This window comes from Excalfactoria chinensis, chromosome 5 (genome assembly GCF_039878825.1).
Source record: "Excalfactoria chinensis isolate bCotChi1 chromosome 5, bCotChi1.hap2, whole genome shotgun sequence".
Taxonomy (NCBI): domain Eukaryota; kingdom Metazoa; phylum Chordata; class Aves; order Galliformes; family Phasianidae; genus Excalfactoria; species Excalfactoria chinensis.
In genome coordinates this window covers 24,460,402-24,484,076 of record NC_092829.1, presented here as the reverse complement: position 1 = coordinate 24,484,076, position 23,675 = coordinate 24,460,402, and the positions used below count along the sequence as shown (strand labels likewise).

Below are 23,675 nucleotides of genomic sequence, written 5' to 3'. Positions count from 1 at the left end.
TGTGTTGCATAGCAACAAAATGGAATGGAATATTGGTGGGAAAGTTCAGCTTCTGCCAACTCAGCAGCCACCTCTGACATCATAGGCCAACATAATAAAATGGGAGGTATTACTTTTGGAGCAGCCCTAGTAGATGGTGCGCATTTACCCTCAAACCTTTGTCAGAGTTTCAGCTGCACGGGGCTGTTCCTCCTCAATGCTTTCTCTAAGCACAGAACAGCTGAGAGCATAGTAACTACAACAGACTGCAAAGAGCAGAGAGATGCACAAACGTAGTCAGCGCTGATGAATTTATCTTCGCCGGCTGCCGTCCCCAGGTGACGACCTAATTGCCTCACAGCTGCCCGGCTGCCGTTTGTGCACGCAACGTGCGGGTAGGACAAAAACAGGTGCAGCCTCCCCTTGCCTAAAAACTTCGGTTTAACGCTGAGAGCGACGTGCAAATCGCAGCCCTGCAGCCGCTCGCGACCGCTGGCCGCGCGGAGCCCATCGCGCGCCGCCCAGCAACGACACCGAAGAAACGGCTCCGCCCCGCCGCTGTGCCGGGCCGCCACGTCGCCGCTCTGCTGCGTGCGCGGCAGTGGGCGGGAAGCTGCGGCCGGGCTGACGGCGAGGCAAGATGGCGGCCGGTATCAGGGAGAAGCAGATAGGTGAGCGGTTCCTATGGTTTCTGTTGCGCTGTGAGGCCGCTTTTCTGCCTGCAGCGGGGAAAGAGCGCGGTAGGCCTCAGGGTGTAGCTGGGGGCTCTTCTGAGAGCCTGCTTTCCTCCCCGCCTTTTCCCTGACGGCTCCTTCGGGCGAGATGGAGGCGTCTCCGGGCCGCCTCGGTCCACCTGGGGATCCTCGGCCGGTTTGGGTCACTCGGCGGCGGCTTTCTCCAGCTCCCAACCCCTCTCGCCGCGGTGTTCCTCAGCGGTGGGTACGGTGGCGGGACCGGGGCTCTCTTGTCCCCCGCCGGGCCCAGGGAACACAGTTGCCCAGGGACGCGGCCGCAGGTGCCGCTGCGATGTGGAAATCACCCCCAGGGTGGGGCTGCGCGGCCGGGAAGGGAGCGGTGGCCGTATTCGTGGGACCGGGCTGTGCTTTCCCTTTGTTCGGCTTCCTCTCTGCTGTGGGAAGGGTCAGCCAGAAACGTTTAAAGGCGGAAAAGTAAAACAACTGCTTTGTTGCCCCTGTTCAGACGCGACTGAGGTCGTGGAGTGTTTACTGACCTTTAAGAAATTAAGATTGGGATATTACCAACTCAGGCTCCCTGGGGGAGGTATTCTGTGGGTAAAAGGGTTGTTTACTCAGTCCCTCCTTATGCCCTGCTGAGTTCGTAATAGATTCCTTCATCTCCCTCTTGCTGCTGCTCTGTACAGGGGCACTGAGCCACCCATGTGGACATACCCCTAAAACACAGAGTGAGTCAGCTCTGTATTCCTGCACACTTCACTGAGTTTTTGTCTCAAGTTTTAATTGCAGTCTTGTCATCTTCTCTTGACAGCTGCTTAGAGGATTCTGGGTGTGTTCATTTAACATAGGATACCTATGGTCATCTGTTTAAAAATCTCATCTCGAGCCTCCTTTTTGAACTTAATATTTTTCCAGCTTTTCTGTACCATAATTAGATGTTCTCTGATCACATTCCAGTGCCCATCTACCACCGATGGAACTGATTCATGTTCCTTTACAGTACTTTTTCTCACACTTAAACCTTCCTGATAAAGCCCCTTGTCACTGAGCCTTTATTCCCTGTGACTTTATTCTTTTCTCTTTCACTGTTCTCACCCTCTTTCAACCGGCATTTATACCCATGTTGTCTCCTGTTGGGGCAGTCACTTGCAAGGAGGTAGTTGGAAACAAGTAAGAGGTGTTCAGCAGGATGAACACTGCTGTGTGTGTGTGTCTGTTGTGCTGTGGCCCTGCTCCATAATCAGAGTGTATCGCTGTGCCCCACTGTGAAAACCCAGTCCTTGCCCCATAGAGTATTTAGCATAAAGTGGAAGAGCAAGAACAGAAAAGATAAGCAGCCAGTACATCTCTAGGTTTTGTGATGGTCACAGCATGTTGGTAGTCTGATTGTTGCTCTTTTGTAGATAGCTGAAGCCGAGTTTTAATTTAAATATAAATTCCTCTGCAAGGAAGTTGCATCAAATCTAGTAGTTCCAAAGTACATAACCACGTAGTGCTATACAGAATTGCTTGTACAGCTGAACGAGAGATGGAAGATGCTATGGCAGCAAGGGAACAAAGGCTTCAGAAACAGTCTGTAAGCAGTTTCTGAGATTGCTCTGTGTTTGCTTGTTTTTGCTTTTGATTTTTTTTGTTTGTTTGTTTTTAAAGTATTAAGTAACATAGAAGGTTTGATTCTAGGGAGACCCATCAATTGCTACCAGTCTCAGGAGGCAGCAAAATGAACATGAGCCTGCATCATGCCCCTGTGCAACAGCACTCTTCTCAGGAGCGGAGCCAGATGGAGGGGAACAGGCACCTATCTGCTTGATCCCTGCAGGCTGAGGCATGCCTGAGTGTGTCCTGTACTCACCAGTACAGGAGGGTTGGTAGCAGAGGGCCACTGTGATAGGCAGGGTTAGAGCTCTCACCTCAGGCAGGCAGGCTGCAGGAGTGGGGTTCAGCCTGCCTGCAGGAAGGGCTTAGGGGAAATGTGTGGGAAGGGGTCTGGGAAGAAAGAGATCATGCGGTGACATAATGGTGGGCATAATCTGAAACAAGACATGTCTGAATTGGATACAGAGAAAAATGTTCTACCACAAGTCAAATGCTGTACAGGCTGCCAAGGAAAGCGGTGCCATCTTCTTCCTTGCAGGATTTTAAGGCCTGGCTAGGTATCTTGCCCCGTAAGCAACAAGACCTGGCCTTGAGCTCATCCTTCTTGAGGAGGTTGGGCTTGAGAGCCCCTGGGGTTCCTTCCTGCATTGGCTGCCCAATAGTGCTCTCACAAGCTCTGTTCTGCCTGAGAGTTAGAAGTTACCCATCTTTACCTAGATAGGTTCAAGCAGTGGGCTTAGGTGAACCTCATGAGTTCAGTCCAATTACAATGTCTTGCACCTGGGGCTGGCAGCCCCTGCTATTGGTACAATGTGGAGAACAAAAGGATTGAGCATAGCCCTGACAAAAAGATCTTGAGGGTGTCTAGAAGTGTGCCCTTGCAGTTGAGTGGATCTCAACTGTATTAAAAAAAGTAATAGTTAGCAGGTTAAGGGGGGTGATCCTGTTCCTCCACTCTGCATTGGTGAGATCTCACCTGGTGTACTGTGTCTTGATATGGAGTCAGTACAGGAGAGACATGGATCTGTTGGACAGTGTCCAGAGGAGGGTCATGAAGGTGGTCCGAGGGATGGGATACCTCTCCTGTGAGGCAGGCTGAGAGAGCTGAGGCTGTTCAGCCTGGAGAAGAGAAGGCTCTGGGGAACCTGATAGCGGCCTTTCAGTATGTGAAAGGAGCTGTAAGAAGGAATGGGACAGCCTCTTTAGCAGGCTCTGTTCTGATGTGACAAGGGGAAAGGGTTTCAGAATAAAAGAGGGGAGATTTAAATGTTTCTCTTCTTCATTGTAGGGGGTTTGGACTAGATGTCCTTGGAGGGTCCTTTCCAGTTTAAATGATTCTATTATCTGCTTCTGTTTATGAGTAAAGTGGATTAGTTAGCCCTGATTTCTGAAAGTTTTTTCTCTTCGCAAAAGTCTATGACAATTGCGTTGATGGTTTTGGAGAGAATTGCTGCCAGCTTATACTGATGCAGTTAGTTTTTCACTTTTTGCCTCAGTGCATGGTGTATTTAGTCAGATGAATGAGGAATGGCTCCTTAGGAGCCCTTAGAAAGTGGAGGTAGGTGAAAAATCAGCCTTGTTTTGTGTATTGAATGTGAAGTTAAATGGATACACATGGACAGAATTTTCCTGTTGTGAATTAGGGGTGCTTTCATGCTGCCTTATGCAGCAGTTTCTTATAAGTGCTCAAAATGTTGTAAAATGTGTCAGCTTTAGTCAGTCAGAGAGGTACTTCTGTGGTATCCTGCGTGTGTAGTGCTGTTCCGATCAGGTAGGAAGAAGCACAATTACAGTAAAGCAAACTAACTTGTAGGATACAAAACACACCCTTCAGGAAGAGTCTGAAAAGAGTTTTAAGGCAAAATATAGTAGAATATAGCCCATGTAATCAAAGACAGAGATTCTTCATGTTTTAGGACTCACATGTTTAGTGTCTGTTACTGAAGTATAAAGAGGGTAAAGCATTATTCTACTCTTTTTTTTCCAGTGGCTTTGAAACGTATGCTGAATTTCAATGTTCCTCCTGTTAAAAACAGCACAGGGGAGCCGGTATGGAAGGTAAGGGCTGCATGAGTGGGAATAGGAGAATTTTACAATGTCAAAAAAAAAAGTTCAGATTATCAGATTTAAACTAACTCACGTACGCTCTCTGTGTCCTTAACTCATACAGAATATTTTCCCCTTGTGAGATGAATACAGAGTTAAACATCAGAGTTAATAAGAAAAATACATTTGACGTGTTGGCTAGTTAAGTACGCTATGACTGATTGATTCTCTAGGCAATATATTAATGAGCAACTAAAAAGGATGTTTTTGAAGTGTGCCTATTCTTCGTGTGTGGCAAGAAATTGCAAGATACCTTACAGGTGTGTTCCAAAAAAAAAGAAGCCTGTGGAAAAGGAAGAACTGTTGGGAGCCTTGAGTTTAGGACAAGCTGAGTTCAGGCTGCCCTTGTTAACTTTAAAAAGTAAATAACTTGTCACTTGTGAAAAATTGGTGCTCCTTGTTTTCTCTTTTCGTTAGTGTCTTTCTTGCTCTGTGCTTCTCCCATTGTTTCCCCCCACATGTAGTCAGAGAAATGCTGTATTTATAGTAACCAAGTTCTGACAGAGGATTCCTGTTTGACTTACGTCTTTTTCACTTAATAGTGGATTTTCTTATCGTTCTGATTTTTGTACAAATGGAAAGTCACAGCAAAGTAATAAATTGGTACATGTTTATCACTTTTAAGGTTAGGATAGTAATTCCTTAAGCCTGAACTCCTGTATCCACAGTTTACTGCTTAAAAAAAAACAACAACAAAAACTAAAAGAAGTGTATCTATTTCAGGTTCTCATTTATGACAGATTTGGCCAAGATATCATTTCGCCTTTGCTGTCAGTGAAAGAGCTGAGAGATATGGGGATCACTTTGCATCTGTAAGTACTTTTCTAAAACCAAATTTTTTTATTATTTAAATAACTTTAATATTTCCCTGAAATCATGAACAACAACAACAACAAAAAGAAACTTATTCAATGAGTAACTGCTAAAATAGGAATTATTCAGTGTTCAGTAGGATTTCTTGTTGTATAGAGGAGGCTCTTGCTCAGAAAATAAATGAGAAATCTAGTCAAGATTTTTGAGAATGCCTGGACAAATCCCTGTCTCCTTTTATATCTTTAAAAAATGATCTTGGCACAAACTGCTACGTGAGACAGTGCTTGATCTTTGCTCGTCTTTTTACACACAGAACTTTGTCTTCTGTCTGTGATAAGGAGTTTTAAGTGTGAATTTAAGAGCTTCCCCATTTCTCTTTCTGCATATTATGTTTAGTCAGTTCACTGGCACTCCTTAGCTGTGGTGATAGACAGGAAGGAAGTTGGAAGATATTTTGTTTTGATTGTTTGTTTTTGTAAATATATTAACTTCAGCTAAATGAAAGCTGGAAATCAAAACACAATGTACAGTTATCTCATGTATCGGCAGTAATGTGAGAGAAACAGGTAAGCACTTTGCCTACATCTGTATTAATGAGCAGGAAAGAAGAGGTTAATTGTGTGAGATATAGGCAGGTTTTTTTGTCCTATCATTTTGTATGGAAACTGTTGAGTTGGGGCCTGAACCACTGATTGATCTCCTGAGGCAAGGACTGAGTCAGCTGTGGGAGCACAGGTGAAGGTGATTTAGCTGTGTGACCAGAAGGTGTGGAGCCTGGCTGCACATTTTAGACACCATTTAAGGGCTGACTGCCACTGGGAAAGGATCTCTTTCTGGAGATTCCTCCCTTTAGAGCTTTTCTACTGTGAGCCTAGGATATAGCAGAGCATTTATTTTTGATTGTTTTTTTCCACCGTGATAATCTTTCTAACTGTAAACCTGTAAAATGACATCCTAACCACACCACACTTCTAAATGCATGTTTGTTAATAGTACACACGTCAATTAATAATTAGTGTATGAAGTTCATGGGTGCAGTATTTTATCATCTTCTGAATGAAATCATCTGTTTTTTAAGATTTGTGAAGCCTTTTCTTAAGCTTCAAGTAAACTTCAGAGAACTCTGCTGACACATTCAGTTATCAAAAATTAGGCAGATGTGATTTTGATAATTTTTCATGTTTTATTCTTGCTAAAACGTGACTAAACATAAGAATACATTCTGGCAAATTAGATTTGTGTCTGCATAAATAATTTAATTAACATAATCTTATATGAATCAAAAGAGGAATAGAGTGGAGATGTTTTGTTCTATGTTTTTTTTTTTTTCTTTTTAGGCTTTTGCATTCAGATCGGGATCCTATTCCAGATGTTCCAGCTGTTTACTTTGTAATGCCAACAGAAGAAAATATTGACAGAATGTGCCAGGTAACTTGCATAGTTAATATTTAAGATGAGTGGGCGCAGCAGGAGTAGTGTGTTTGAGATAATCCTGCATTGATGTCAGCATGACTTATGTCTGCACAAGAACATCTGGTTCTTGTGCATGTCTGAACACTTTTGCTTGCATTTTATCCATGTCAGCACACCGCTGTCATAATACCCAAAATTTTTACATGTAAAACTCTTTCCCAGAAAGTAGAAGTATAAATATGTCTTCTCGCTGGGGAGTGAAAAGACAACAGTCAGCAGGCACAGGCTGAAATACAGGCAGTCAGTTTGACCAGGGACTGCATGGAATCATCTTCCTTGGAGACAGTGGTGAGCCACCTCCTGTTTGACCCTGCCTTGAGCATAGGGGCTGGACTCAGCTGTTTACTTTCTATGAGAGAAACAGATGGCAGGTAGCCATATTCACCAAAGGAAGGGAAAACAGTAAAAGGTAGTTCTTGTTGCTGGCAATATGTGGAATAGTAGCTGCTGTATGGTATCTTAAATATTATTTCCTCATTTTTCTTCAGTTCTGTGTTAGATTAGTCAAAACACTTCATATAGGGCTGTATGTTTAGACAGCCAAGCACTTCAGAAAAATAATTTTGACTGGATTATTGGAACGTTGCACATTAAAGGGTTTTGTATTCTTTAATAATTAAGATATATGTTAGTACTTATTCAGGCAAAAAGATTATGGTTTGGCTTTCTTTTAGGATCTTCGAAACCAGCTTTATGAATCTTATTATTTAAACTTCATTTCCGCCATTTCAAGAAGTAAACTGGAAGATATTGCCAATGCTGCCATAGGTGCTAATGCTGTAGCACAAGTGGCTAAGGTAAGAAAATCCTTCAGTCTGTACTGTATAGGGTACTACTGTTACAGCTATTGCAGTCTTATGTAACCATATCTGTGCCACAGACAGCTTTTCTGACTGGAGTGTGAGCAAAATAGAAGTTTAGCTAGGTTCAATGACAGGCATGGATTTATTTACTTGGGGAAAAGTATCTGCAGCCATCTCACTAATGTTAAATAAATTCCAAAAGGAAGTTGCAACGAATCACTGGTGTTCTTATACTTCATGCTGGACTGTTCTGACCATTCTTCCTTTATTTTTAGGTGTTTGATCAGTATCTTAATTTTATTACGTTAGAAGATGATATGTTTGTATTGTGTAACCAAAACAAAGAGCTTGTTTCGTATCGTGGTAAGTAAAATTTCTTTGTATGAAAGATAAAGTGTTTTAAAGTTGAAGTTTACTTTTGTAGTTACAGTTAACACCTAACAATGATTATTTAGTTTTGATCTACTCAGATTTCAGGATAATCTGTCAGATGTGAAGTTAAGTATGATGAAATAAGCAGTTTATAGATCTTAGTTTAGTCATCTTTACTGCAAAGCCATTATAATATTGAAAAATAGTTGTTTTTCTTAAAAAACAAATTTAGGAAACCAAAACTTCACCCCAGATTAGGGTTTTTTGTATGTGTGACAATACAAAGAAAAAGCGTTTGCGTTTACACTTGTAGGTGCATTTACACTTGTAGCAGCACAGTGGGTGGCTGCTTTGTGTAAGCACCACTGTTCAGTCACAGTCTATATACAGTTCTTAAGTAAATGTTTTGGTTTTTTGTGAATGGTCAGCTAGCAAGTTACTTTAGGTAATGCAAAGCACGAAAGTTAACTTCAATTGGTAGAGTTTTATGTATCGTCTAGACAGTGACCAGTGTGCAGGGGATGTGTTTAGGATCAGGGATGAGATGCACAGGGAAGAATCTGGAAAAAGCATCACTGAAAATGAAAGGAGATGGCTTCTGCAAGCATGTAGGCCCATGTACTTTTGTCCACTTCTTTGTCAAGTTGAAAATGAAGTCTGTCTCATGGGACTGTTCTTGCTGTCTTATGGGGCTTCTGCTGAACCTTTTTGGAACCTAGTCTAAAAATGGTGAGGATGCTCTTGAGTCACCTCTATAGCGTTGTTACTGCAGCAGTCTCAGTTGACAATACATGCTAGTTGATAACATCATCCATACAAATTTCTTCCCTTCTTTCACTTCTGAGCCATTTAGTGTGCTAAACTAGCAGAGTAACTTACATCAGAACCAGTAACTTTGGAGCTGCGGAGTATTCCGTTCTTTCAGTTGACTCATTCTGTGAAAGATAGCAACTCATTTGTGTTATCTGCAAATCCAATGCAAAGGCAACAGAAGATGCATGCAAGTCAGGGGCAATGCAGCGCTTTCTTTAGCAGCAGCTTCTTGTTACATTTCTATAGTCAATGTCTACACAAGTGCCACACAATTTCTATATTTGGCTTCACAGGGTACTCGCTAATGACTGGGTAGAGAGATGAGGAGTCTCTGTATACTTAACATTTATCAGTGAGGTTCTTTTGTCCAATTTCCAAGGTCTTCCTTGCAAGCTGAATCCATCGTACTGAACTTGGCCTCACACTGGGAACTTATTTCTTTGTCAGGGAATGAGGGGCTTTTTTGTTTGAAAAGCTGTTGTTTTTTGTTTTTTTTTTTTAATTGCTTTAAACTAAAACCAATTGCTAGCAATTTTAGTAATAATTGTTTTGCAGTGGGTTGTGTGCATATATAAAGATTCTTGACTGTGCCTCATAAGATTTCTATTAGCTGACAGAAAATTTGCATTGAAATGACTGAAAATGTTTTCACCTGTCAGTTCGTGTGATTTGTTTTTTCTCTCCTGGGTTGCTGAAGTTTGCAGTTTCACACTATGTTTAAACCAATATAGAAGTGGACTGTTTCCAAACACTGATGGAACAGAAATCTAATCTCCCATACAGAAGTAATTAGTTTTCCAGTAGAGCACTGATCTACTGAGCTGATCATCTCTGAGCTCTGTCTGACCTAGGGAGGCAAAAGGAATGCATGGCAGTGAAGGAGTGAACTCTTTTTTTTTAGAAGACAGTCCTAACAGAAAACTGCCACTTTGTAAATAGTTGCATAATCTGCCAAGTCAATATAAATCTGATGGAGATGAAAAAGAGAAGATGGTAACGTTGTTCAGTTACGTAAAAGGTTTTCCTAGCCAGAGTTCTATTTTTCTATGATGTAGAGGAGAGAGTAATGGCTAATAGCATGAAGTGCTTGTACCTGACATCCTGTTTGACGCTATTTGAATACTCGTTACTTTGAAAAATGGTTTCTAAGTAGACGGCCATTCCTGTTCCATAACACATGATTCACTGTGAGGGGTTTTTAATTATACAAAGATAATCTGGAAAGAGACAGTGGGGAAAGGCTGTGATGTTGGGCTAATACCGTGACCAATAGTTAATCTCAATCTTTAAAAAAATAAAATTATATATATATATATGGGGAGGGGGGGAAGTAATAGAAGTGTGTTTTATGTTTTGATCTTTTCAGCTATAAAAGCTGTTGGCAATTGACGGCCTTTGCGTAAGAAGAGAGTTGCTTTCTTAGTGTTGATGTGGCATGAACTTCCTTCTTTCACTCTGTTTTTAACTCTTTTCCACACTGTTTCAGCCATTAACAGACCAGACATAACAGACACTGAAATGGAAACGATAATGGACACTATTGTTGATAGCCTCTTCTGTTTTTTCGTTACACTTGGTAAGTTTTCGAACTCTAGCATATTTTCCATTCCTTTTGGAAGAGACCTATGCTCAGTAAGATACAGAAACTTTGTTATTTTTATGTAGCTAATTTAAGGCAGAAGTAGGTGCATGACAGGTATCTTGATGGTTTGCTGAATGGATTATTGCACCTCGTAGAATTATTCCTGTACATCACTGCCAAAGAAAATAAAGGCTATCCCATGTGAGAGGTGATATATTTAGTCTTCAGCATTGATGGGTGAGGAATACTGAAGGCTTTAGATTCATTCTTTTTAGAAAATACTAGTTTGCTCTGAAGGTCGGCAGCGCTGGGAGTTTGGATTTGTAATCTCAAAAGAAGGAGAAAAGCATCACACAACCCTTGCAAGGGCTTAACTGAAATACTTCTTGGAATAGGAAGAGAAATTTAATTTCATTATTGTGAATTCTGTTGTTGCTTAACCCATACTCTTTTTTGTAGTGATGCCATCTACTGTAAGTTCTCGCTGTGATCACTGAATCTCAGATGGTATTCCTTTAAGAGAGTGTGGGATCTCTTTGGTGCAGTCTTGTGGTGTTTAGATTGTCATATTTTAAAAGACAAAAAAAAAAAAAAGTTATTTCATATTTATAGGTGAGATACAGAGCTAAAGATTTTTAAACCTGAATTCCTACGGGAAATGCTTTTGAAAATGACATTTCCTGATACATTACTTTGCGTTTCTTGTTATATTCCTTGCTATTGCTTTGAAGTAAATTCTGATCTTCTGAAACTACGCTTTAGTGCTTCCCTATTGGAGTTAATTTAACCAATACATGATATGCTGTATTTCTAGAATGTGCTGTCTTTTACGTAAATTCATGCATGAGAGTTAGTTTTGTTAAACTTCAGGTATGGAGTATTTTTGGTTTCATATTTAGAGAGTGTGAGAGAAAAAATTAATATAAGGTTTGGTATTGTCTGAGAATTTTAATTTCAAAATATTACTAAAGAATAATTTTCTGCAAAGTACGTTAACTTAAATTCTTAAAACTGTGATACAAGTGGAAGTCAATGTATCTTTTATTAGGAGCTATTCCTATAATCAGATGCTCAAGAGGAACTGCAGCTGAAATGGTGGCAGTGGTAAGAAGTGATTTTCTAATAGTACTGCTGTTGTAAATTTTTTCTTAACGGCTTGTTTGCTCTTTTCATTGCCACATAGATCTAGTGGCATTGTCTCTTTTTCTTACTGAAGGAAATAAAACTGGAAAGACGTACCCCAGCCTTCTGTTAGGATTTTAGTTCCCTGGAACTCATATGTAGAAATTGTAATGTTATGAAATCAGCTGATGAGAAACTTAAATCTGAAGCATCATTCGTACTTTGGAGTTCTTGTTGGTTTGCTGACAGGTGTTGAAATTAGAACCATGAATGTATAAATAAATTGTATAAAAAGTTGCTGTCTAGCCTGAGGTTTTTCTGTGTCTATGTAGGTATTTCTTCTCTTACTGAAACACTCCATAGGTGCAAGACATTTTTTTTAATGTTAAAGTGGTCTCAATAGTCAAATAGGAATGAAATTACCAAATTAAACTACAACTAAAAATTGTTACAGCAGTGCCTTCACTAGGGGTCACTGTGCTTCATTTCTTCTGTATTCCTCATCGCTTTCCTCATCACTGAAGCCTTAATGTTGGGTAAATGTTCAGTCTGCATGTGTTCATATCAGGGCTACTTTTAATGTTATGAAATGCTTTACTATGGCAATATCTGCTGCTTCTGTTCTGGTTCCCTGCGGGTGTTGGTATTTATTTTTTTTATTCACGCATTTAGAGAGAGGATGCTAATTACCAAACAGCAATTTTGCTGGATATAAAGTAAATATCTTCTGGAGAGTCTTGGGTCTGGGTATAAGAACTGGAGGGAGAAAAAAAAACAGGGAAGAGATTTCCTGGTCCAGATCTAATGTGAAGTTGACCATAAATGTCTTAGCTATAGGAAGTGCTGAAGTGCAGATCCAGCATGATCTTTAAATGTTGAAGTAAATAGGTTAAGAAATCTTTGGTTCATTAAATACTGTTTTGTGGTTTTTTTTCTCCACACAGAAATTAGATAAGAAGCTCAGAGAGAATCTAAGAGATGCCAGAAACAGTCTTTTCACAGGTGATACCCTTGGAGCTGGCCAGTTCAGGTGAGGTGTTAGTAATAGCTGTATATTCTTATTTTTCATATTTCAGTTGTCTGTAAGAACTCACTAGGGTAAGTCACCACTGTATGGTGAAAAGCACAAGGATTAGGTTCGGGTTCTTAACTAAAGTAGTTGTACTCCAAAGCAAGATTGCCCTTCTCTTAGTATAATTGGGTTGAAACTTACATGGCTGAGACAGTGAGACAGAAATTACTCAATGAAGCAGACAGTTTTGTTTGCCCTTTCATCATAGTCACGTTGCAGTACCATTATATGCAGCTATTTTTCTGAACATATGTTAATCAAGCTTTAGGACATTAAAAAGAAATAAATACCCATTTTCCCATTTCTGAGCAGTTACCAGTTGTAATTACGTCAGCTGGTCTCTGTATCTACCAGAGAAAGACTGCATAAGCCACTTGGATGATTAGACAGTTTATTTATTTTTATGGGAACTGAATTGTAACCAGTGAACTTCCTTCAGGAGGGTAGCCTGCTTTCCTGTTAAGATAGCATTATTGCCCTCAGAAAATCAAGATGCAACATAAAGAAAATATGGGAACCTCTAACAGTTAAATGGTGGCTGATTGGTTTGCTTTCCCAATGACACCAGCTCTTGAGGTTATATATCTGCATGTAAATACTTACACAGAGCATGGAATTATTACTTCAAATTATGTAGCTGTCACTGTAAGTTTTATGTTCTTTAGGGACATGGTTACACCTGTTGTATTTCATCTCTATTGTTAATTTTTATGTGGCCATAACCCAAGATATTTTGGAGTCTTGGTGTTTGTTTTTTTCCTCATAAAATTGAGTTAGTGATGCAGTTACAACAAGGCATCTCAGAAAGTGATTTTTTCTTTATGGACTTATATGCAAGCAAAGAGATAAAATGAAGCAATAGAAGTTGAGAAGGAGATTTTATGTTTGAGCTACATAATATGATAATTTGACTTAATAAGGTCAAATGTGACCCACTTAGGTTCTTATAACACTGAACACTTGTTTGAAGCTCAGTTGTGTATCCACACAAAGAAGTATTTATTAATATTAAAAGGCTATTTATTCTGTAGTGTTCTGACTTCTGCTTAGTATTTGGTCATTTGCTACAAAATACAGGCAGTGGTCAGCACCAGAAGTTTTGGGGAGGGCTTGTGGAATCCTTCAGTAGGAAGTTAGGCTTTTAACTTAGTAAGCAATGTAGAAGGTGGCTGATATCACTCAGGGTATTACTGGGATGGTCTGAATGTATTTAAAGAAGTACTAATGAAGTGTCATCTTTTCAGCTTCCAAAGGCCCCTATTAGTCCTTGTTGACAGAAACATAGATTTAGCAACTCCTCTACACCATACTTGGACATACCAAGCTTTAGTGCATGATGTTCTGGTAAGAATAAATCTGATTTGTTAACAAAAATATTTTTCACTCAGCTTGTTACTAAACTTAATTGCAGATTCTCTCTTAACCCAAAATCAATTTCACTTCTTTTACTTGAAAGTAGAGGGTAGGTGGGAGGTTGGAGGATTGTTTAAGAAGGTTTCCTTAGCAATAAGTTCTAAAGTTGTCAAAAACTTGGGATCTTACACGTAACTCAGCAGTCGTAGATGATTCCTCAGTAGTTCTTAATTGTTAACTCCAAATTCTGGACATTCCGTTTGTTTTGAGAAATACTATATTTTAGTATTAGTTTGAATTTCCAAAAACGTGTCTGTTTTACTTCACAAGATGTTGTGGATGCTCAGTATCGATGTGCCAAGTGGTACCTGACCCTACTGTGAGAAACCTAAAATAGATTTGTTTTTCTAAAAACAAAGATCATTTTTAAGCCCGTTCCTTGGGTTTATTTTATAAAACCAGTACTGGTGATATACTTGAATGAAATATTTGAATGAAATACTCTTTACTTGGGATTTGTGCAATTCATATATATTTATATTATTAATAATACAAAAAGTAAGAATAATTAGTATCTGAAGGCTTTTTTGGGTTGTATAGTTAGTCATGCAAATCATTTTGGTACGTAGCTTTGAGGAATAATATGTTTTTATTATTGAGGCTGTCAGAGGGAGGTGTAAAATACACACCTGCACCTATGTAGATATAGTAATCTGTTTGTGTGCACCTTTAAATTCTGTTTTGTTTTATCCCTCATGAGAAGTCCCTTCCTATTAACCTAAAGGATGGGATTTTTTTGTTGCAAGTGAACACTTTTTTGCCATTCTGTATGACGTGCTGATATCAAAAAAGGTGGTTTGTGCTGTTTTTTTCCATTAAGTGTTGAACACTGAAGACTTGCAAATAAAAATACTGCATTTCTTCAGGTTACTTTGGAGAATGAGTGAAAGAGTCAGGAATTGAGAATCAAATTAGAACTTTACAGGTGCAGATGCTATTGCATGGAGTCAGCACTTATTTCTGCTCATTGTCTGCACGTCTATGAATGAGCAAATGCTCAGTGACTGGCTGGTAAATACCTGCCACCTTCTTGTGCCTCCTCATCAGCTGCTAGCTAAAGTTGTCTGGTGGCCTCAGAAATGCACTGGTGTAGGACTTTGGTCCATCAGGAGGTCAGAGGGATTAAAGATGTAGTGAAAACTGAACACTTACAAATATGGAGAGATACTGGAATAATGTGACAAGAATGGTTTGAGAATCATTGAATGTTTATCTGTAATACATACGTTTCTGGAGCAACTTGTTAAATATTGCATCTTGCTTCTCTTTTTTGATTGAGTTGATAGGATCATGTATTTCTTTAATAAAATGATAATCAAGTGGCCTGTGATTCCATGTCAAGGGCGGAAGTTTAATTTCAAAACCAGTCAAGTTACTCACATTGAATTCAAACATGTCAGATTCTTCACTGGTGGCGCATAAGATTTTATTAAATGACCACGGTAGCCACTCAGAAGGCCATAAATTGTAACTGTTACTGTGGTGTTAATTATGGACATTTTATTTTCACGTTTGAAGCTTTTGGTTAAAATATCCCAGGAGTTCTGTGGGGTGTTGAACTAAATGCTAACCAAGCCACAAAAAAGTGGAGTTCTGTGTCCTTTGAGATGATAATGGTGGTGTTTCTACGCATAAACAGATGTGTATGCAGAGATCCACATTTCGGACTAAAATACCCTTCAGGAGTGGTTACAGAAAAGTGGGAGGCACAGATAGAAGGCTTTTTAAAGACAGAATGTGGAGGTCAAATGAGGAGGACTGGAATCGATAAGAATCATTTTGGTAAAACTTGTAAATGCCAAACCTAACATGGAAACTCGGGTCACTGGTGAGTTAAATTGAGCCAAAACATAGATCTCCATTAAAAATTACAGCTGAGATTTCAGTTAAATGATTATTTTTCCTTTAACTTTGTAGTGAACGAATTTACATTAAAAATATTCTATTTTACTGAAACCTTAAGCATGCTGCCTAACATGAGGTTTCTGCCCATTGGCTGCATTGTGTTTCCTTTGGGAAGTGACTTAGTTTTGCTTCTGTTCTGGCATGGATGACATGAAATGGAATTCCGAAAGTGTGAGCTGTGCCAACTGATAACTAGAAACATTTTTAAATGGTTTTTATTTGACAGTTGTGCTTACAGTGATCTACTGTAATGAAAATAAGTTTTATTTCTGGAAAAAATACGGATTAAAAAAAAATTATTGACACTTCCTATGAAGTAGAATTCCCGTTTGCAACACCAGGGGGCCTGGGTTCGAATCCCCCCCTGTGGAGCAGGGGGTAGAAGTGCCGCTCTGCTACACAGAGGGCTCGAATCCCGGGAGTTGGACTCGATGATCTCTAAGGTCCCTTCCAACTCGCACAATACTATGATACTATGATACTATGAAGTCAATATTTTAGCTCCTTTAATCATTATTTCACAAGAAGAGATCACCTGTGAAATCGCAAATGTACTTCAGAGGGGTTAGTATAAAGTTGGCATGCAGGGTTCTTGCTCATCTCTCTGTTAAAAATTAGGGGTTATGCTGCAGAAAGCACAGAGCTGTCCTTGGCAGAAGGGAAAACGAACAAAAGGCATACAGGGAAGCAAGCAGTGATAACATTGTATGCAAATGTAACTCTGTCATCTACCTGAAAGATGTAGATTCTAGATCTGCACATCTGTAGAAGCTACATGGAGAAATAGTCATTTTGTTGCAAGCTGTCATTATGTTACATGCGTGCTATTTCACTGGTGGTTAGGAAAAAAAGAAGTAGAGGAGAATGTGTGAAAAAGGTTCATCTAAATAGTCCCCCCCCAGTCTACTTGTGAGTAGGTGCTGTTGTGAGCTTCCTCACAACTCTGTTAATTGTGCTGTAACTGTGTAAGTGGAATTCAACCTTGGATTTTTTGTCTACAACATAAACTTTCCATTACTTTAAGGTTTTGACCTGAGTATTTAGAACTTAGTTATTGCCAAAGAATTTATTTTCTGTATGGGAAACAGTATTCCTGTAATTTTGTTTTAAGAAGGCTTCTTGTTGCCTTTGATAGTTTTTCAGTAGTGCAAGTAATTTTGGAGATCTTGCATTGCAGTCATTATTACCAGCAACCTGTTTGCTGTCATCTTGGGAAATCTTTAAAACTTTATTAATAGTTTTTCTGCTAAAAAAAAATCTTGAAAGTAATTGTCTGAATATAAAAGACTGGTTAAATGATTTGAAACTGTCAAATATTTACAGAACTTTTCTTTTTCTCTTAGGATTTCCATTTGAATAGAGTTAACTTGGAAGAATCAACAGGAACAGAAGGTACTCCCGCAGGTGCCAGACCTAAGAAAAAGAATAAGAAATCCTATGATTTAACTGCATCTGATAAATTCTGGCAGAAGCATAAGGGCAGGTAAGCAGTATTAGGTATGAAGGGCGTGTGTGGTTTGCTTGATCAGCTCTTATGGCAGGACTTTCTTGAGTTTGTTTGACTGTGATGACATATGTTTAAGTACTACACGTAAGGCTTACACACTAGGGTGTGTGCCTAGGAGTTGTGTGATGGGTTTTAATTTTGTTCATTTTTTGTAATAGACTTAATTATTTTAATCTAACTTGACCTGTAAAAATAGCAGGATTGGAGCACAGACATTACTGTCCTTAGTTAGGAAGAGCAAGAAGAAAAATGAATGTACACAGTCCTTACTCTTACTCAGATAACGAATACCTGCATGGAGTTCTGCCTGCCTGTAAGGTTATTGCTTTTAAAGAAAGAATGTGATTGATACGGCTTGTACTGTGTGGTGGTTTTCTTTTTATGCTTTAAATTTTAAGGGGAGGATTCTCTACATGTAAAATTACTTCCTTTATTGAATTTTAAGGTAAAAATGAGAAGGTGAATATAAATTCTTAGTGTTCTTTCATATTGTTGTAATGCTGTTTTTAAGTTTCTTTGGAAATATCTTTAGAGATTTCTTTTTATTGGAATGATCATTGTCCATATTCATTCCATCATTCATTGTATCTGGCTTTTGTTACAGAGCACCAAAACTGTTTATCAAAATATGTGTATATAGTTATTGCTTTAAGTAATTAGCTTGGAAAGTTAATCATAAAACATCGTTATTTTCACATGTTTGACAATACTAACATATTGGTACTTCTGAGGTGTTTTCAACATCGCCTTGGTTATACAACGTTCTTGGCATGAATTGTGGATTTAACTGAACCTAATGCAGAGTATTGCATTAGTCCTTTTCCAGAGGTAGCTGAATCTGTCCAACAAGAGCTGGAATCCTACAGAGCCCAAGAAGATGAAGTCAAAAGACTAAAAAGCATAATGGTATGGCTTACCTCATGCATTTCATTTAAAGACTAATAGGACTTACACAGGTGCTCATCCCCCTCTGCCAGCGATCAAAAATGTCAGTGCATGCTGAGTTTTAGGCATAATGTGAACTTAGATTTAGGACTAGGAGTACCGTAATTCACTTGAAGTTCAACTTCTTGTGTATATTGGCATTAAATTTATGTAACGTCCTTAGTAGTAAAACACAATCCAGACATTAGTATCAGTATGAGAAAATTGGTTCTAAATGCACTGACTGTATTTCTGTATATTATCTTCACACTCATAATTACTTTCATTTTTCTTTCCAAACCATTGCGTAAAACACAGGGCATAGAAGGGGAGGATGAAGGAGCAATAAGCATGCTTTCTGACAATACAGCTAAGCTTACTTCAGCTGTTAGGTAAGTAATCAGTAATGCATAATTTTTTAATTGGTTGGGAATTGGTTTTAATTCTTTCTGTCACTTCATTCATAATATCCTTTTAAACAAATGTTTTTCAAAATTGACTATTCAGCTCACTAATAAAACATAGATGCTGCATTACTTTGATTCAAGACAGCATATTCACTGCAAGTGCTTCTGCGTTCAGCTTCGGTAGCATTTGTTTGATAGGCCTTTAAACATAAACATAGAATGGCCTAGGTTGAAAAGAACCTCCAAAATCATCTTGCTTCAACCCCCCTGCCTCGGGCCCTTGAAAAGTTTCATCAGCAGTGCTGAATAACCAAAGTACATCATAGATTTGCTTGCTTTCTTTCATGACAAAAACCTCAATTATCTCTGCATTCCTTCCTCAAAAGAAAGTAAAAGAAGTCCACTTCCCAAATTAATTCCTTGCTTTGTACAGTGGAATTGGTTACATTTTGCGTAATGTAGTTACTGTGACATCTCTTGGCAAAATTATAGTTCCTTCTTAAGAATAATACATGGGAAGTTTACTTCCCTGCTCCTGGATGCTTAACTTTATGAATGACACTAAAAATCTGAGATTTGGACTTGTTCCTAATTGTGAATCTGTTTTTCATTCCGTTAGTTAGTATATCATTTGATGATTCTTTGACATTATTTAATATTCTTTTGCGGTTATTTGACAGATATTGAAACATTAATCTGTACCAAAAATGAACCAAATGCTGATGATGTAAGCCATAATTTTAGTAGATGACTTGTTTAGGTAAGAAGAGCAAATATCTGTTGTTGATGATGAGCTTTTGGTAGGAATACTAAATTACCTGTGTTATTTGTATTTTTTACTTACTAAGATAAGAGTGTGTGGATTACTGTGTTCTATTTGAGAATCATTAGATCTATATTTTTTACTATATTTTGAAACGTTTTAGTTACAACTGTACTGTATTCCATAATGTTTCTGTAGCAAGTATGTATAGTTCGACTAATTGCTGCAGCTCGGCAGGTTAGTTTGTATTTAATCTTTTCAGCTCTCTTCCAGAACTTCTGGAAAAGAAGAGGCTCATTGATCTTCATACAAATGTTGCAACGGCTGTTTTGGAGCATATAAAGGTAAGTTGGCTCTCTTGAGTTCAGTGTTCTATGAGTTAGTGTTCCTTACCTGGAGAAAAATGCTTGAGCAAGTGAAGTGGGATTAAAATAAAGCCTTTTCAACGATGTTATCCTTTTCGTAAATCACAATGTAGCATTACCTGGTGTTGAAGGGTGAGGAGGAATGAATTTTGCATATCGGTGCATGAGAAGAGAGGTAAACACCCATTTCGTTGTTTTGGAATGTACTACTACACTCCTGTTTTGTTCTTTGTTATGATGGCCATAACCTTTATTGTGGGCTAAGTTGTTTCGAAGTTAAGTTTACAACAAAAGTGTTTATTTTTAGTACATGTCATGGCAAATTACGACAGAAGTCTAAGCACTGATGTTACATTCATTATGTGCTTTATGCACTTGTCAAAAGAGTACTGTTTACTGTTCACCAAATGGAAGTGATACCCAGAGATGTGGCAGTAATGATGCAAGTTACCAAACAAGTCTTTCTAGCAGGATCTGCATTAAATGTCTCCTCTGTGTTATTTATACTCTTAGGAAAGATGCTTCTTCACTTTTCTGTTTGTCTGCTGCTCTTTTATCAGAAAACTTGCAGATAGTTTTGGTATCAAGTAGAGATCTCAGCTATTACTCAGGGAATTTTGAAGATACATCTGCATCCACAGTAGACCAAGAGAAATTATAGATGAGACTTCAAGAAACATTGCATTTCTGTTCTAGAAAGTGATTCAAGCACCAAGTGTCCTTGAAAAGTAGTTTAGAAAATTATACCCCATGCTATTTAGAAGAGATAGACTTCAAAACATGTTGCGTTCTGCTTCTGCATTTCTCAAGTGTGTAGGGTGCATCCTCAGTTATTACTGGTGCTGAACTTTTTCTAAACCAAGCTCCATAAACAAATGAAGAATTCATTTTGAATTTTAAGATACAGAACAAAACACAGAGTAGTTTTAAGTTGGAAGGCACCTACAAAAATTGAATCCACTATCAGACTGCATTAGGCCTGATCCAAACTTAAAGCATACCATTAAAAGTATTATTCAACTGCCTCTTAAACACAGAGAATCAGAGGGCATCAGCCATCTTTTCAGGAGGTCTGTTCCAGAGTTTGACTTATCCTCTCAGTAAGTTCTTCCTAGTGTCTCATCTGAACTTCCTTCAACATGATTTTGAGCCATGCCCAGGCATCCTGGAGAAAATCCTGCTTGGATAAAAGGAGGCTGATCTTAACAAACAGTGGTTTGACAGGAAGCATAGGCCTGCACCAGGACTTATGATGTATAGGATTGTTAGGACAGAAGCCAGATTTCAGAGCAGTGTGTGGAATAGAAATAACAGCAGTTTTAATGAACAGTGTGCTCTTGGCAAAAGACTGAATGGAGATGTACTTGTTCATACTTGGTTAGGTGTCTCTGACACACTTTTCCTGTCACCTTAAGATGGAAGGATTTACCTTGGTGTCTTTCTGCAGCAGCCCTCTGCTAGCCTTAGTCTCACTCCTTTGATAGGAGCAGGCTCCTGGAGAGCTCCCAGGGAGCATGAATCAATTTATCCATAACTGATCCTTATTTCTCACCCTGCAAAGTGCTCTGGCTCCTTACTTCTTGTTATGTAGCTGTGGGAGGCTGTGAGACAAATTAGCTTGTAATTTCTTCAGTACATTGATGATCCATGTCTCTATCGCTGTTTCTTTGTTTTAGAAAGGATCACTTCCTTCTCCAAATGCTTAGGAACTAAATAAACTCGGGCTAACGCAGAAACAAGTTTTATTATTTCTTCCATTGGAATTTACTTACACAAAAGCCTTCTCACTAAATGAATGTAAAATACCACTCAGTTGCGTTGTGCTGTTTTTTTCTCCCCTTTTCACTCTCCAGTTTTACAAAAAATATCTCGTGCAAGGCGGGTGGGTTTAAAGTGCAGGATAACGATTTACTGCATGCATTTCTCAGAAGTGCTTTCACCACAAAAAAACATAATCTCAGGCAGTACTTGAAGTCTCATGATGCTTTGAGGCTGTGGTGCACGGTGTTTTATGTGAGTTAAATGAGAAACCAGATTAGGATAAGAGAAAGATACATATTTGGGTGCATGTACAGGTCATGAGGATCTAGTGAGATACTGCACTTTTTCTCCAGTCGCTTTCACTTTTTCAGTGATCTGGAAGCATATTCAGATTCTAAAATAGATTCTCTGCATTGTCCGTTACAGTTTTTACTACAGTAAATGAGTGCTTTTATTCTTTCAGGTGTGAGAATAACTGCAAAAAGTGCTATGAGACCAGCTGTAGTTAGCCTGAGTTCAATTTCTCTTACGGTCATATTTTAGTGCTCAGTTTACATCTTCTTTCCATGTGGTCTTGGATCATTTTCTAAGACGCAGCCAGAGGAAACCAGAAATGAATCACATACTCAAGGGTCCTGGCACATTTCTGGCATATCTAAATGTTTAGTGAAACGATGGAAAGAATGCATTACTTTTATCACCAAGTGAACCATCAACTGTTTACTGTCAGCACTTAGAACAAATGCATTATTGTTAGGCATTGATTCTTCCCTGAAAAAGCTGGTAACTGAGGGATTGTGCCCAACAGCTGGTAGGGTAGATTTAAGACTAGAACTGCAGATAATCTTTCTCTAGCTACCGTAGAGTTTCAAGTAATGCTTATCGTAATGCATATCTTTGCACATCTGCCTCACACAAATGCTCGCGTTACTGAAGTATGTTAAATTATGGCACGTACACTTATGCTTTTCTAAAATGATTCATTAGCGAGAGGGCTGTGTTAGATAACATCTTGCTAGAATTTTACGCATACAATTTTAAGTATTGAATTTTTATGTAAATTATGATAAGCCGTAGATTACTGACCCTTGTTTGCTTTGGGTTTTGTTGAATCCCCATGTAATTTTCTTACCATGTTTCTCCTTATTTTTTTTTCTTTCTTTCTTTTTTATCTCAAGACCTGATGCTGTGAAGGATTCCATTATCTGCATGGCCTTCCAAATTAACCATTTCATATTTTGCAATGGCATCTCACTATTTTAATGGTTCCCTTCTAAAACAGGTCACATTTCTGTCTTGCCACATGAACAAAAAATGTGTACGTAGTTTAATATATCTGTCAGAGTGGTCCAGGTCGTTTTTCTCTAATTCAGCACAGACAATTATGTAACTGCCCAGCAAATAAGGTTTTTTTGAGTTCAGTTGTCGTGATCTTTCCATCATTACTTTGTTGTTGTAAACTCAGTAAGAGGGAATTGGCTGTATAGCTGCTGCTCCCAGCCTTCTAGAGTGCCTCTGCCACTTGAAAGGAGCAGACTTAGCCTAAGCCAATTTGTTGCATGAGATATCCAACCCTTACACAGTTCTAATGATACTGCCACAATTTGGTTTATTATGGCAGGTAGATTGATATCATTAATTCATTACCATTATGAGAGTTGCAGTGATTAGTTCACCACCTGTTCAATTTGCTGAATCTTAACATAAATCAGGTACCTTTCAAAATTCATATTTCTCTCAGGAGCAAGTGTGGTCAGTCAGCATCTCAACCTTGAGGAGTAACCCTGAGAGGCTTTCCAGACCCGAGGGGTTCACTACCACACAGCACGCTGCTTATGCAAGGAGAGCTCAAATCAGGCTTTCTCCTGCTGTTGTACTTACTAAAGTAACGTGATTTCTCATAGAATTCAGAACACCTCCCATGTGTTTCATTATTTCCCTCTGAGCTTTGTCATCAATAGGCCTGATGACATCCATCACACTTCAGTCACCTGGCTAGACTCACTCACTCCATTGACTTCTGTGGGGCTGGTTTTTTTCAGGTTTTTTTTTGTCAGTGTCTTTGAGAAATTCCTTCCAGTAAGTTAAAAGGGGATTTTTTTTCTTTTTTTCCTTTTTCTGCACATTCTCTCTAAAAGGAATTACCTCAGTAAAGAGGATAGGAGAACCTCCTAAGGGACCTTCTGAGAGATTTCAGTTAATCC

General features: G+C 38.9%; 1 protein-coding gene across 2 annotated transcripts in view; it reads left to right on the top strand.

Moving 5' to 3' along the window:
- The first annotated feature begins 492 nt into the window (after nucleotides 1–492).
- SCFD1 (sec1 family domain containing 1) overlaps nucleotides 493–23,675 on the top strand; it is a 44,061-nt gene continuing 20,878 nt past the window's right edge. Inside the window, exons 1-14 of one of the 2 annotated variants that reach the window (XM_072338185.1) lie at nucleotides 493–650; nucleotides 4,258–4,328; nucleotides 5,100–5,188; nucleotides 6,527–6,617; nucleotides 7,337–7,459; nucleotides 7,741–7,828; nucleotides 10,137–10,226; nucleotides 11,281–11,336; nucleotides 12,299–12,384; nucleotides 13,671–13,770; nucleotides 17,088–17,227; nucleotides 18,067–18,157; nucleotides 18,494–18,567; nucleotides 19,608–19,689. In XM_072338185.1, the coding sequence (XP_072194286.1) occupies nucleotides 620–650; nucleotides 4,258–4,328; nucleotides 5,100–5,188; nucleotides 6,527–6,617; nucleotides 7,337–7,459; nucleotides 7,741–7,828; nucleotides 10,137–10,226; nucleotides 11,281–11,336; nucleotides 12,299–12,384; nucleotides 13,671–13,770; nucleotides 17,088–17,227; nucleotides 18,067–18,157; nucleotides 18,494–18,567; nucleotides 19,608–19,689 (1,212 nt within the window). In that variant the 5' untranslated portion in view covers nucleotides 493–619. The remainder of the gene's footprint in view (nucleotides 651–4,257; nucleotides 4,329–5,099; nucleotides 5,189–6,526; nucleotides 6,618–7,336; nucleotides 7,460–7,740; nucleotides 7,829–10,136; nucleotides 10,227–11,280; nucleotides 11,337–12,298; nucleotides 12,385–13,670; nucleotides 13,771–17,087; nucleotides 17,228–18,066; nucleotides 18,158–18,493; nucleotides 18,568–19,607; nucleotides 19,690–23,675) is intronic. The other variant, XM_072338186.1, reaches the window with a different exon arrangement.